Source organism: Thecamonas trahens (assembly GCF_000142905.1).
Source record: "Thecamonas trahens ATCC 50062 unplaced genomic scaffold supercont1.42, whole genome shotgun sequence".
NCBI classification, from domain to species: Eukaryota; order Apusomonadida; family Apusomonadidae; genus Thecamonas; species Thecamonas trahens.
Genome location: NW_013657638.1, coordinates 69018 through 79063, shown reverse-complemented (window position 1 = coordinate 79063; position 10046 = coordinate 69018). Strand labels below are relative to the sequence as shown.

Here is a 10046-nt window from a genome sequence, read left to right as displayed (position 1 = left end):
CCCCCCCCCCCCTCCCCCTCCCCCTCCACCCTCTCCACCTCTCCACCTCTCCACCCCTCCACCACCACCCATGCAGGTGGTGCTCCTTCTGGACGTGGCCCCGCTCCTCACGCAGTCCACTTCGCCTGATACATGGACTGCATCTGCGTCACGGTCCCTCCACACCCTCCTGGCGACGGCAGCTGGTGCCGAGCCCCCGGCGCTGTCGGCTCGCCCACCCACGTTTGCCCTCCGCTGCTTCTCCTCGGCGCACTCGTCGTCGTCCACCCTCAAGGTCCGCTTGCAGAGTCTGTCGCCGACGTCGCTGGCCGAGTTGGACGCCCTGCTCGACTCGATTGTGGCGCTGTGTGCGGATGGCGGCGGACGGCTGGCAAAGGCACCGGCTGACGAGGTGCCTGCTGCCGGCGGCCTGCCGCTGGTGGCGTCTGCGTTGCGATCGGCAGCAGCGGTGGCGACACAACGGAGAAAGGTGCTGCCGCCGATAGTGGTCATCCAGCGGGCGCTGACCCAGCTGCTCGCCGACGTTGCCTGGTCGCACGTGGTCCTCTCGTCAGACACAGCCACACGCAAGGTCATCTACCTCCTCTCACCGGCGCCGGCTTCGGAGGCTGACATGGTCGCGTTTGCCACCGGTCGACGGCCGGCGCCAGTGCGGGACACAAGCAGCAAAGGTAGTTGCCCCAACGACGACGAGCTCGCCGGATCGGCCCTCTTCAAGACCATGATCAACGAGGCACGCGGCGCAAGCGCACTGAGCGCAGCGTCGCGCGAAGCCGTCGACCCGGTTGTTCTGGCGGACGCTGTCGAGCTAATGTCGACAGGTTTTGGCTCGGCACGTCGCGGGCTGGGCAAATCGCTCGCCGACGCAGGTATCGCCTGTCATTGGATCGATACGGGTGAGGAGAAGCCAGGCCCGAGCGTCGCTTCACGGCTCGCCCGCCTCATGGCCAGCATAGGTGGGGCTGTCGTGCACCACACCCATCTCGCGCCGCGTGCCGGCGTGCCGGCGCTCCCAGACTCGGTCCGGATCCCTGCGCTTCTCCGCGGGCCGTCCGGAAAGACCGCACAGCTGTCGCTGACGTCGCGGAACGGGCTCGCCACGCAAGCCACCCTCACGCACCTCTACCCGGGCTGCGTCTCCCCGATGGCGCTGGCATCGGACGAACTCGTAGCGTCGGCAACTTTTCCCCTGGCGGCCTTTCCGCGGTCGTTTGTCCTTATGCCGCACCAGGTATACGCGCTCACGGCTGTTGAGCCTGGCGCGATTGCCACCGACCAGCTCACACTCTTTGACGTTTTCAACGTGGGCGAGATGGTGGTCGTTCCGTTGGCCCCGACTTCAGGCATCGGGTTTCTCATCGAGCCCAGCTGCGCGATCGGCGACGACGCGATGACGGCCCAATCCGGACCGCCCGGCCTGGAATTTCAGCGGTGGATGGTCGAGCCGTGGGTGAACGAGCACGCGCTCGTTGCTTCGCCAAACTCGGAGCTGTGCGCGCGAGCAGCAGCGGTGGCTCGAGCCGCCGAGGACGAGCGTCCACTCGACCGTGATGCCGCGGCATCAGACGCAGTCCGCAAGCAGTTTCTTCTCCGCTACGAGCGGCTGCTCTACGAAGACCGCCTGGCAGCACAGACGAGCGCCGACGCCGCAGTCGCCCCGAGGCAGGACGCAGCTGGCGGAAGCGAGGTGTCAGTCGAGCACAAAGGCGAGCTCGATCCCCACAGCGCGTATCTCATGGCTGTCGACGAGGGCGAGCGGCCGGTCACGTGGTTCACCTCGCACTGGATGGGCGAGGCGCTCGGCAACTCGGCCGGGCCGGCCGAGTACGCTGAGCTCACGGAGCTGGTCCGGAGCTCGGTGCTGGTCACGACTCAGGAGCTCGTCCAGCACTACTCGGACCGGACCCGGAAGCAGCGCAAGATCCGCGAGGCGCAAATCCAGATTGTTCTCCGGCTCCATCTCGGTTCGTTCAACCCGCATGTCTCACGCGACGACCCACTGCCGGCGGACCAGCTGGACGAGCTCGCCGACATGCTTGGCGCCATCTCGTTTCTGCTCATCTTTCCGGACAAGCGGCCATGGGAAGCGTTCATTGCCCTCCTCTGCGAGCGCTACGGTGCCCTGCTTCCGCGGACCCTGCACGCACTCTTCCGCGAGGACGCGTACTTTCGCGAGTCGCTCGCGCACACCCTGCCAGCGACGTCGGCCTCGGCACGGGCGTCGCTCGTCTCGTCGGTGGCGACCGCCGCCGACGCCCGCATGGCAGGCGACAAAAGGCTCGCAACCATCCGGCTCGCCTCCGGCCGGCGCGAGCACGGCTCGGACGTCCCGGCAAGCGCGTATCCGAGCTCGATCCCGATGGAGGCGCTCAACAGATTCACGCTTGGTCTCGGCAACATGAACAGGCTCTTCCGTGAGGTCGTGGTCCCGACCAAGGGCAAGAACAAGAGCAAGAGTAAGGCCAAGAGCAAGGCCAAGGTCAAGGCAAGAGCCAAGAACAAGGACAAGGACAGGGGCAAGGGCAAGGGTAAGGCCAAGGCCAAAGCCAAGCGGCGCACGGATCGCGCGGCTGCGGCGGAAGCGGAAGCGGCGGCGGCCAGCGCCAAGGCACCGTCGCTGGCGGTCGAGGCGAACCGGCTGCTGGCGGCCGGGCGGCACTCGTCAACGTCGGCGTCACTGGCACAGGCGCGAGCGCTCGCGCCGATGGTTGTGGCTGTGCCCGAGTCGCCGCCGAAGCGGCCAAGGCGGAGGTTGTCAGCTGCCGGCGTCGGCGACGTCGGCAGCAGCGGCAACGACGGCCTGGATCTGCTGTCGGCGACAAGCGATGCCAGTTCGGGCGGGCGTCGGGCCGGCATCCAGGGTATTGGCAAGCGACGGCGTGACGACGAGGCTCAAGCAGCCAATTTGGCGCCACCGGTCGTAGCCGGATACATTGTGCGGCAGCCGCCAACAGCGCCAGTTGCCCCGCGAGGCAGCTCGCGGGTCCTTTTCATCCCCGAGTCGCCGATCAAGAAGCGTCGAAAGGGCAATGCGCCGAAGCTCGGAAGGGAGACGAGGCTCTCGCAGGAAGCAGCAGGCTGCGGTCCTACGCCTATCCCCTCGCAGCCGCTCTCGTCGTCGAGCGGCTCTGTCTCGGCCTCGCCGCCGTGACGCCTTGCCACACCCGCTGTCGGAATCTTCTGAGAGTCACCTTCCATTGGCCAGCGATTCCGCTCCGCCCCTCCCCCCACCCCGTCACCCGCCCATGGTCTCGCGTCGCCCTCCTCCCTCCCCCCGACTACAACAATCGTCCAACCCCCCCTCCCTCATCCCTTCCACCCCATCTGCTTGCAGACTCTGCAACAGGCAGCACAGGGTACTGTGGCTCAAAGTGTTCGAGCGGACGGAAGATTCCACGAGCCGGCGCGGAGTTTTCCATTGGCCGGCAAAAGTTCGAAATTTCGGCATACACTTGTCGCCAAGCACAAGAACCTACGTCAAGCAGTAGAGACCGTCATCGAGTCGTGAGCGGCCGTCTTCGTCCACCGCCTTCAACACCTTTGTGTACAACACCTCCTCTGAAACGTTGCTTGGATCCAGCTTTGTTCCCTCGTTATGTCTTTGTTGCATCGGTCAGCGTCGTGTCCAACGAGCGCGCTGTCGTCGGGCAGCAAAGCTGTGGCGCCTTTTCTGGCCAAAACCTTTGCCATGGTCTCTGATCCCTCGACCGACAACATTGTGTCGTGGGATGACGACGGTCGTGGCTTTGAAGTCCATTCCCGTGAGGGCATGGAAGACGTGGTGCTCGGCAAGTACTTTAAGCACAACCAGTTCTCGTCGTGGACCCGTCAGTGCAACATGTACGGCTTTGCCAAGGACAAGCGGCCGGGCGTTTGGCGGTTCTCGCATCCGGGCTTTGTCCGCGGCGTGCCGGAGAAGCTGACGACCATTGTGCGCAAGGGCTCGTCGAGCTCGGGCGCGAGCGCGCTGGCGGCAGCGACCGGCGCGACGGCGCAGCAGCTGCGGGCGGAGCTGCATCACCTGCGATCGCAGCGCGACGAGCTCTCGGACCAAGTGGCGGCGCTGCAGGCGCGGACTTCGTCGACAGGCACCACGCTTGATGAATTGCGGCAGGAGAACCAGCGGTTGTGGTCGATGATGCGGTCGCACGAACAGTCGCAGGCGCAGCTGCAGCACGCGCTGCACTCGATCATGGGCTGCCTCGTCCAGCACGGGGCGCGGCTCGACGGTGCCGAGCCGGACGAGGCCGCTGAGCTGGCCTTCAACACGGTGCCGACGCTCTCGCTGATGGACCTGTCTGACGAGGACGAGGCGGGTGTGGGAGATGTTGGTGCGAGCACGGGCGTGGCCGAGGCCGGCCAGGCCACCAAGCCTTCGGCGGTGCGGCCGCCGGCGCTCTCGCGCGCGTTTGTGCCTGCGCCGGTGGTGGTGGGTAACTTTGGCTCGAGCAGCGGCTCGGGCGGGTTTGCGAGCGGCTACGCCTCGCTGGTCCTCACGCCGACGCCGACCCAGGACGGACACTTTGTCTTTGACTCGTCGGCCTTTGACATGGCGAGCTTTGAGAACGCGTGGGCGACGCCGGTCAAGAAGCGCAAGACGTCTTCGATGACGACGGTGGCAACGTCGTTCCACGACGACACGCTGCAGTCGGCGCACTCGCCGCGCGTCGCCGCAGACGATACGACGGCAGCCGTGATGGTGCAGGAGACTCGGGCCGAGGCTGCGGCCGAGGCGCTCTCGGTCGCGCTGACCCGCGAGCTGGAGGATGTGCTCCTCGCCGGCCCGTCGACGCTTGACTCGGGGCTGCCAGAGGCGGCGCCGTACCCTGTGACGCCGATTGTGGCACCGCAGATCACGCCGCTGGCCGGGAGCCAGGCGAGCCAGGTGCCGGTGTCGATGGCGGCTTTCCCTGCGGATGAGTCCGCGGTGGGAGAGTCGCTGTCGACCTATGAACAGCGCGCGTCCGGCGCGCATAACCGTGACCGCGACCGCGGCCCGGCCGAGACGGAGGCTCCGCTCGCGCCGATGCCGCAGGCCTCGCCTGCCGCCGGCAATGATGACGACGATGGACAGGCGGCCGAGGAGCTTGCACGGTGCAAGGAGATGGAGATGGCCGAGGAGCTGGCGCGCCGGCGTGAGCTCTCGGCGGCCGGCAAGCGGCCGGTCGTCATGACGCCGCACCTCTTTGCCACCTTTGCTTGCCATGTCCTTGCCGTTCTCTCCTCTCTCGCGGCTGAGCGGCACTCGCTGCTCGGCGCCGCACCGCCGGCGGTCATCTCCACCCGCGGCTCGACGCCCGCCACGCCGCGGTCGGCGCCCTCACCCGAAGTCGTTGATGCGCTTGCCGCAGGCGTCGCCGCCGCCCGCCGCGAGCTCCCGTCGGACATGGTCCACTCGGTCGCTACCCAGCTCTACGCCGCGCAGCGCGGGTACTACGGCTATGATCCGAGCTCGGGCCACTCCAAGTGGCTGACCGGCATCGCGCCGCCTCCGCGGCCCATTGTTGTTCTCGTATCATGACTCCGCCATTACCATTCCACCCGCATACACACTCTTGTCCTTTGTGCCCCTTCACCAGAGCCGCCCACATGCTTCCTGAATGGTTTGCGTCGAGTTTGCCTCTTGCCCACCATCATCTCTCGACTTTTCAACTACGAACCACCCGTCTCTCTTCCTCAACGAAGATGGCACAGCACCGCGAGCTCTATGATGTCCTCGGCGTCGAGCCTGACACGTATGTCCCCCCTCCTCCCCTCTCCCCTCCCTCCCTCCCCTCCCCCCCTCTTCCTCTTGCTCTCCTTTCCCCACCTTTCCCACCCCCCGTCTCCCAGCCATGGCCACCCCCGTCACGCCTGTCGCCAATGTGCGGTGATTGGATTCGTGAAGGGAAGGTCGCAGTTGGTCCCCCCTCCCTCCCTCCCTCCCTCCCCCCACAACCTTCCATCCGTACCCCCCTCCCCCCCCCTCCCCTTCCCCTCCCCCCCTCCCTCGTCCCCCTACCCTCTACTGACTCTACTCCTCCACACTCACCATTCCCCTCCCCCTCCCCTCCCTTTCTCCCCCGCCCCGTCTGTCAACAGTCCCACGCCCAAGATCCGCAAGGCGTACATGAAGCTGGCAAAGAAGGTAAGGACAGACACTCCGACCCCCTGCGAACATCCCTGGGTATAATGCTTCTCTGACTCACACCTACCCATCCCCCCCCCCCTCCCCCCCTCTCTTTCATAGTACCACCCCGATCGCAACCCAGGAGACGAAGAGGCTGCTGAGAAGATGAAGGAGATCTCGGCGGCGTGGGACGTGCTGCAGGACGATGAGAAGCGGGCGCAGTATGACCGGTTCGGGCTGGAGGGTCTGCAGGGTGCAGGCGGGCCGGGTGCTGGCGGATTTGCAGACATCTTTGATCTGTTTGGCGGTGGGCGTTCGCGCGGGCCGCCGACCAAGACGCCCGACATGAAGCACGGGCTCGGGGTGGAGCTTGCGGATCTGTACAAGGGCCGCAAGCGCAAGCTTCGGATCACGCGGTCGGTGCTCTGCACGCCGTGCGGCGGCAAGGGCGGCGTCGACGGCAAGGAAGCGAAGAGCTGCCGCTCGTGCAACGGGCAGGGTGTCAAGGTGATGATGCGGCAGATCGGCCCGGGCATGGTGCAGCAGATGCACGTGCCGTGCGATGCGTGCTCTGGCGAGGGCGAGCTGCTCGATGCGGCCGACCGGTGCCCCGAGTGCTCTGGCCGCAAGCTGATGGAGAAGTCGGAGGACATCGAGATCAACGTGCGCCCGGGCATGCGCCACGGCGAGTCGATTGTGCTCCGCGGCAAGGCCAACGAGGCGCCGGGCCTCGAGACCGGCGACATTGTCTTTGTGGTCCAGGAGATGGAGGACGAGCGATTTGAGCGCCGTGGCGACGACCTGTTCATGAAGATGAAGCTCTCGCTCATTGAGGCACTCACCGGCTTTGAGTTCAACATCACCACTCTCGACGACCGCGAGCTGCTGGTCAAGGCCCTGCCCGGCCAGATCATTGCACCCAACCAGATCATCGGCGTGCCCGACGAGGGCATGCCGCGCAACAAGAACCCGGCGCTCCGCGGCAATCTCTTCATCGAGTTCTCGGTCACCTTCCCCGACGTCCTCCCCGTCGAGGTTGTCGACCAGCTCCGCCAGATCCTACCCGAGGCGACCCGTCCCAAGGCCGCGAACCCGAACGCCGAGGAGGTCCACCTCACCGTCAAGCACGTCGAGGGCCAGAGCCGCCAGGCTTACGACGAGGACGAGCACGGACACGGTGGTGGTGGCGGCGGCGGCGTCCAGTGTGCCCAGCAGTAAAATGAACCGAACAGACAGTCGAGTTGCCGGGCCCAGCCGACCGCCGCCGCTGACACGTGCCCGACGGTGGCGGCGGTAGGCGTGATGCCTTTGCCTTGGCAGCAATGCGGCGGCGTTGCTGCCGTAGGCGATGGTCGAGTCGTGTCGTGTCGTTTCTGTGCCTCCTTTGGTCGGCTTTGGACTGGGCCACCCGCACCGACACCGGCGCACCGGCACCAGCACCCGACTCAGCCATGTCTGCAGGAAGGTTTACGGGCGAGCGAGTGAGCGAGCGAGTGGTCAAGGTGGTGGAGGCGGACTCGTGCGGACAGTATCCGTTCTTGTACCTGGTGGAGGGGAGCGACAAGGTGGTGGTCATCGACACGGGGACGGGCGGCGAGTCGTTCAAGGACTGGATCGATAGCCATGGCAACGCGGAGAACAAGCCGTATCTGGTCATCAACACCCACGTCCACTTTGATCACACCGGCGGGAACAGGCACTTTGTCGAGGCTGGCAAGCCGAGCGTCATCGACATCGCCATGGGCGCCGCTGACAGGACCTTTACCGAGAACTCGGACATCACCTCTCTGTGCATGGCGCACTCGATTGCTGCGCCTGTGCTAGGCGTCTCGCGCTGGCTCGACAACGGCGAGCTGGTCTACCTTGACGACGCCAACCCGTCGCCGGACAACGCGTTGGAGATTCTGTTCACTCCGGGCCACACCAAGGACTCGATCGCGCTGTATCTGCGGCCCGAGGGCAGGCTGTTTGTCGGCGACAACCTCTACCCGTACACCCCAGTCCACCTGGACTGCATTGGCTCGTCGATGGCTGACTTTCGCGCCACGCTGCGGACCCTCATCGAGTTTGTCGATGCTCGCGAGGCCGAGCGCCGCGCTGCCGGCACGCTGCCGCCGATTCCGACCGGAGACGGCGGGGCAGAAGTCGCTCCGGCGGCGGAAGGGTCGACGACCTTGGTGGTTGAACCTGCTGGGAGCCCAGAAGACGCTGTAGCTGAGCCTACAGGTAACGGCGGGATGGCAGCGCAGCGAGCCGCGGTCATCGAGGGCTTTCTGGGCGTGGTCGGCCTCGACCGTGCCACAGCTGACGCACTGTTCTCGGTCGAGACGCTGATGGCGCTCGCCGACTGGCTCCCGGCCAACGCCATCAACATGTACCTCTCGGACCCCGAGGGAGTGATGGCGATGGCGCCGCCGTCAGTGGACGCACCGGCGGTGGCGGCTGCCGCGGGTAGTGGTAGCGGCGGCGGGAGTGGCATTGCTGCCGGCTCGCCGGGCTCGGCTATGTTTCCGGGTGGAGCCGAGGCAGATCCGCTGGCGGTCACGCTCTCGTGCGGGCACGTGGAGGCGAATCTGCCGTCGTCGGCGCTGGCGGATGTGGAGGCGTTTATGGCGGCTGTGGCGTCCGGGGCGGTCGCGCCCTCGTACCGCGACGGCGCCTACGCCGAGTACTCGTCAGGCACGTTTACGTTTATGATTCCGGACTCGTTTCTCGAGCGGTGAGGCACGGGCGCCGGCAGCAGACAGCTGCTGCCCAGGGACATGATGTTACAGCTGCGGCGGTCAAGCCATGGCGACGACGATCTGCGTCGCCAGATACGGCAGCGAGAACTTGGCGGCGGTCTGGAACGGGATGGTGGCGGTGGTGGCGAGCGTAAAGTCTGTCGAGCCCGAGTAGCGCGGTACGCCGATGAGGACGTCGCCGGTGGCGGCGGAAAAGCCGTAGGAGAGGTCAGCAAAGGCGCCGAGGCCGTCGGTGAGCTGGTGGCGGTCCGAGAAGGCTCCGGTGATCGGCGAGATGAGGTAGCCAAAGACCGGGAGCACGCCGCCACCGACAATGCCAAACACGGCGTCGTGCTGCGGCGAGTACGCCATCTTGACGACGGCGGCCACCATCTGCGGAAAGTACAGAATGGTGTTGTTGTGCGCGCTCACGTTGAGGCTCACCAGCCGAATGCCGTACTTGAACGAGTAGAGCTGGACGGTGAAAATGTTGGCTTCGGCGTTAAAGGCCGAGCCAGCGCCTGGCACAAGCTCGACGTCGTAGATGGGCGTCGTGAGGTTGTGCAGCACCTTGAGGCTCGTTGCATCGATGGCCTTGAGCTGGATGGCTTCGTTGCCCAAGTTTGCGAGGACCACGAGGTCATCGCCGTCAACATGGATGACGTCGACGTAGAACGGGTAGATCTGCGACTGGACAAAGGTGACTGGCGTGACCGAGACGTCAACGGCCACAATGACTGCCGCCGGAGTCTCGCCCACGTTGTTTGCGGCAAAGTAGGCTCTCTCGCCCGCAGCATCGCCCGCCGCCACCGACTGCGACAGGGTCAGCTGCAGCTCATCTGTCCCGTTCCAGCTGAACGAGCCACGCGGATCCAGCGAGCCATTCTCCGGGTCCAGGGCGTAAATGTTTCCGTCGAGCGATGCGGTGAACCATGTTGTGTCTGTGGTGGTGGGTGATGAGTACGGGGGAGGGGGGAGGGAGGGAGGGGGGGGGGAGGAGGGGGGTGATGGGGAGCGTACTGGTGGTGGTGGTGGCCATGGTTAGGGTAGCAAGCAGCGCCACGGCGAGAACCACAGCAACGGGTGATGGTGTTGAGGTCATGTGTGTGTGTGGTATGTGGAGGGGGGGTGAAGGGGGAGTGGTGGTGGTGGTGGGTGGTGGGGTGTGGGAGGGGGGGGGGAAGTGAGGAGGGGGGTAGGAGACATGGGGTGAG

General features: G+C 65.9%; 5 protein-coding genes across 5 annotated transcripts in view; 4 read left to right on the top strand and 1 right to left on the bottom strand.

Moving 5' to 3' along the window:
- Positions 1-3151, top strand: part of AMSG_08474 (uncharacterized protein) — a gene marked incomplete at both ends in the record, with an annotated part of 3806 nt that extends 655 nt beyond the window's left edge. Inside the window, one exon of the mRNA XM_013899716.1 lies at positions 77-3151. Within this exon, the coding sequence (XP_013755170.1) occupies positions 77-3151 (3075 nt within the window). The remainder of the gene's footprint in view (positions 1-76) is intronic.
- A 537-nt stretch (positions 3152-3688) lies between these two features.
- On the top strand, positions 3689-5521 carry AMSG_08473 (uncharacterized protein; the record flags this gene model as incomplete). Its single annotated transcript, XM_013899715.1, has 1 exon — positions 3689-5521. One exon carries the CDS (start codon positions 3689-3691, stop codon positions 5519-5521), a length of 1833 nt encoding a protein of 610 aa, XP_013755169.1.
- Positions 5522-5646: 125 nt separating this feature from the next.
- On the top strand, positions 5647-7344 carry AMSG_08472 (DnaJ protein). Its single transcript, XM_013899714.1, has 3 exons — positions 5647-5735; positions 6082-6127; positions 6230-7344. The coding sequence occupies exons 1-3, from the start codon at positions 5686-5688 to the stop codon at positions 7325-7327; spliced, it is 1194 nt and encodes a 397-aa protein (XP_013755168.1). The 5' UTR covers positions 5647-5685; the 3' UTR covers positions 7328-7344.
- A 216-nt stretch (positions 7345-7560) lies between these two features.
- Positions 7561-8832, top strand: AMSG_08471 (metallo-beta-lactamase superfamily Hydrolase; the record flags this gene model as incomplete). The annotated part of the gene is made up of 1 exon (XM_013899713.1): positions 7561-8832. One exon carries the CDS (start codon positions 7561-7563, stop codon positions 8830-8832), a length of 1272 nt encoding a protein of 423 aa, XP_013755167.1.
- Positions 8831-9972, bottom strand: AMSG_08470 (uncharacterized protein). Its single transcript, XM_013899712.1, has 2 exons — positions 9853-9972; positions 8831-9773 (listed from the first exon to the last, which is right to left on the bottom strand). Exons 1-2 carry the CDS (start codon positions 9932-9934, stop codon positions 8893-8895), a joined length of 963 nt encoding a protein of 320 aa, XP_013755166.1. The 5' UTR covers positions 9935-9972; the 3' UTR covers positions 8831-8892.
- Between the last annotated feature and the right edge of the window lie 74 nt (positions 9973-10046).

Coding starts and splice junctions, on each gene's coding strand:
- AMSG_08472 (XM_013899714.1), top strand. CDS start 5,686: ATGGCACAGCACCGCGAGCTCTATGATGTCCTCGGCGTCGAGCCTGAC. Junction 5,736..6,081: donor CTCGGCGTCGAGCCTGACAC/GTATGTCCCCCC, acceptor GTCTGTCAACAG/TCCCACGCCCAAGATCCGCA. Junction 6,128..6,229: donor ACATGAAGCTGGCAAAGAAG/GTAAGGACAGAC, acceptor TCTCTTTCATAG/TACCACCCCGATCGCAACCC.
- AMSG_08470 (XM_013899712.1), bottom strand. CDS start 9,934: ATGACCTCAACACCATCACCCGTTGCTGTGGTTCTCGCCGTGGCGCTG. Junction 9,774..9,852: donor CATGGCCACCACCACCACCA/GTACGCTCCCCA, acceptor CCACCACCACAG/ACACAACATGGTTCACCGCA.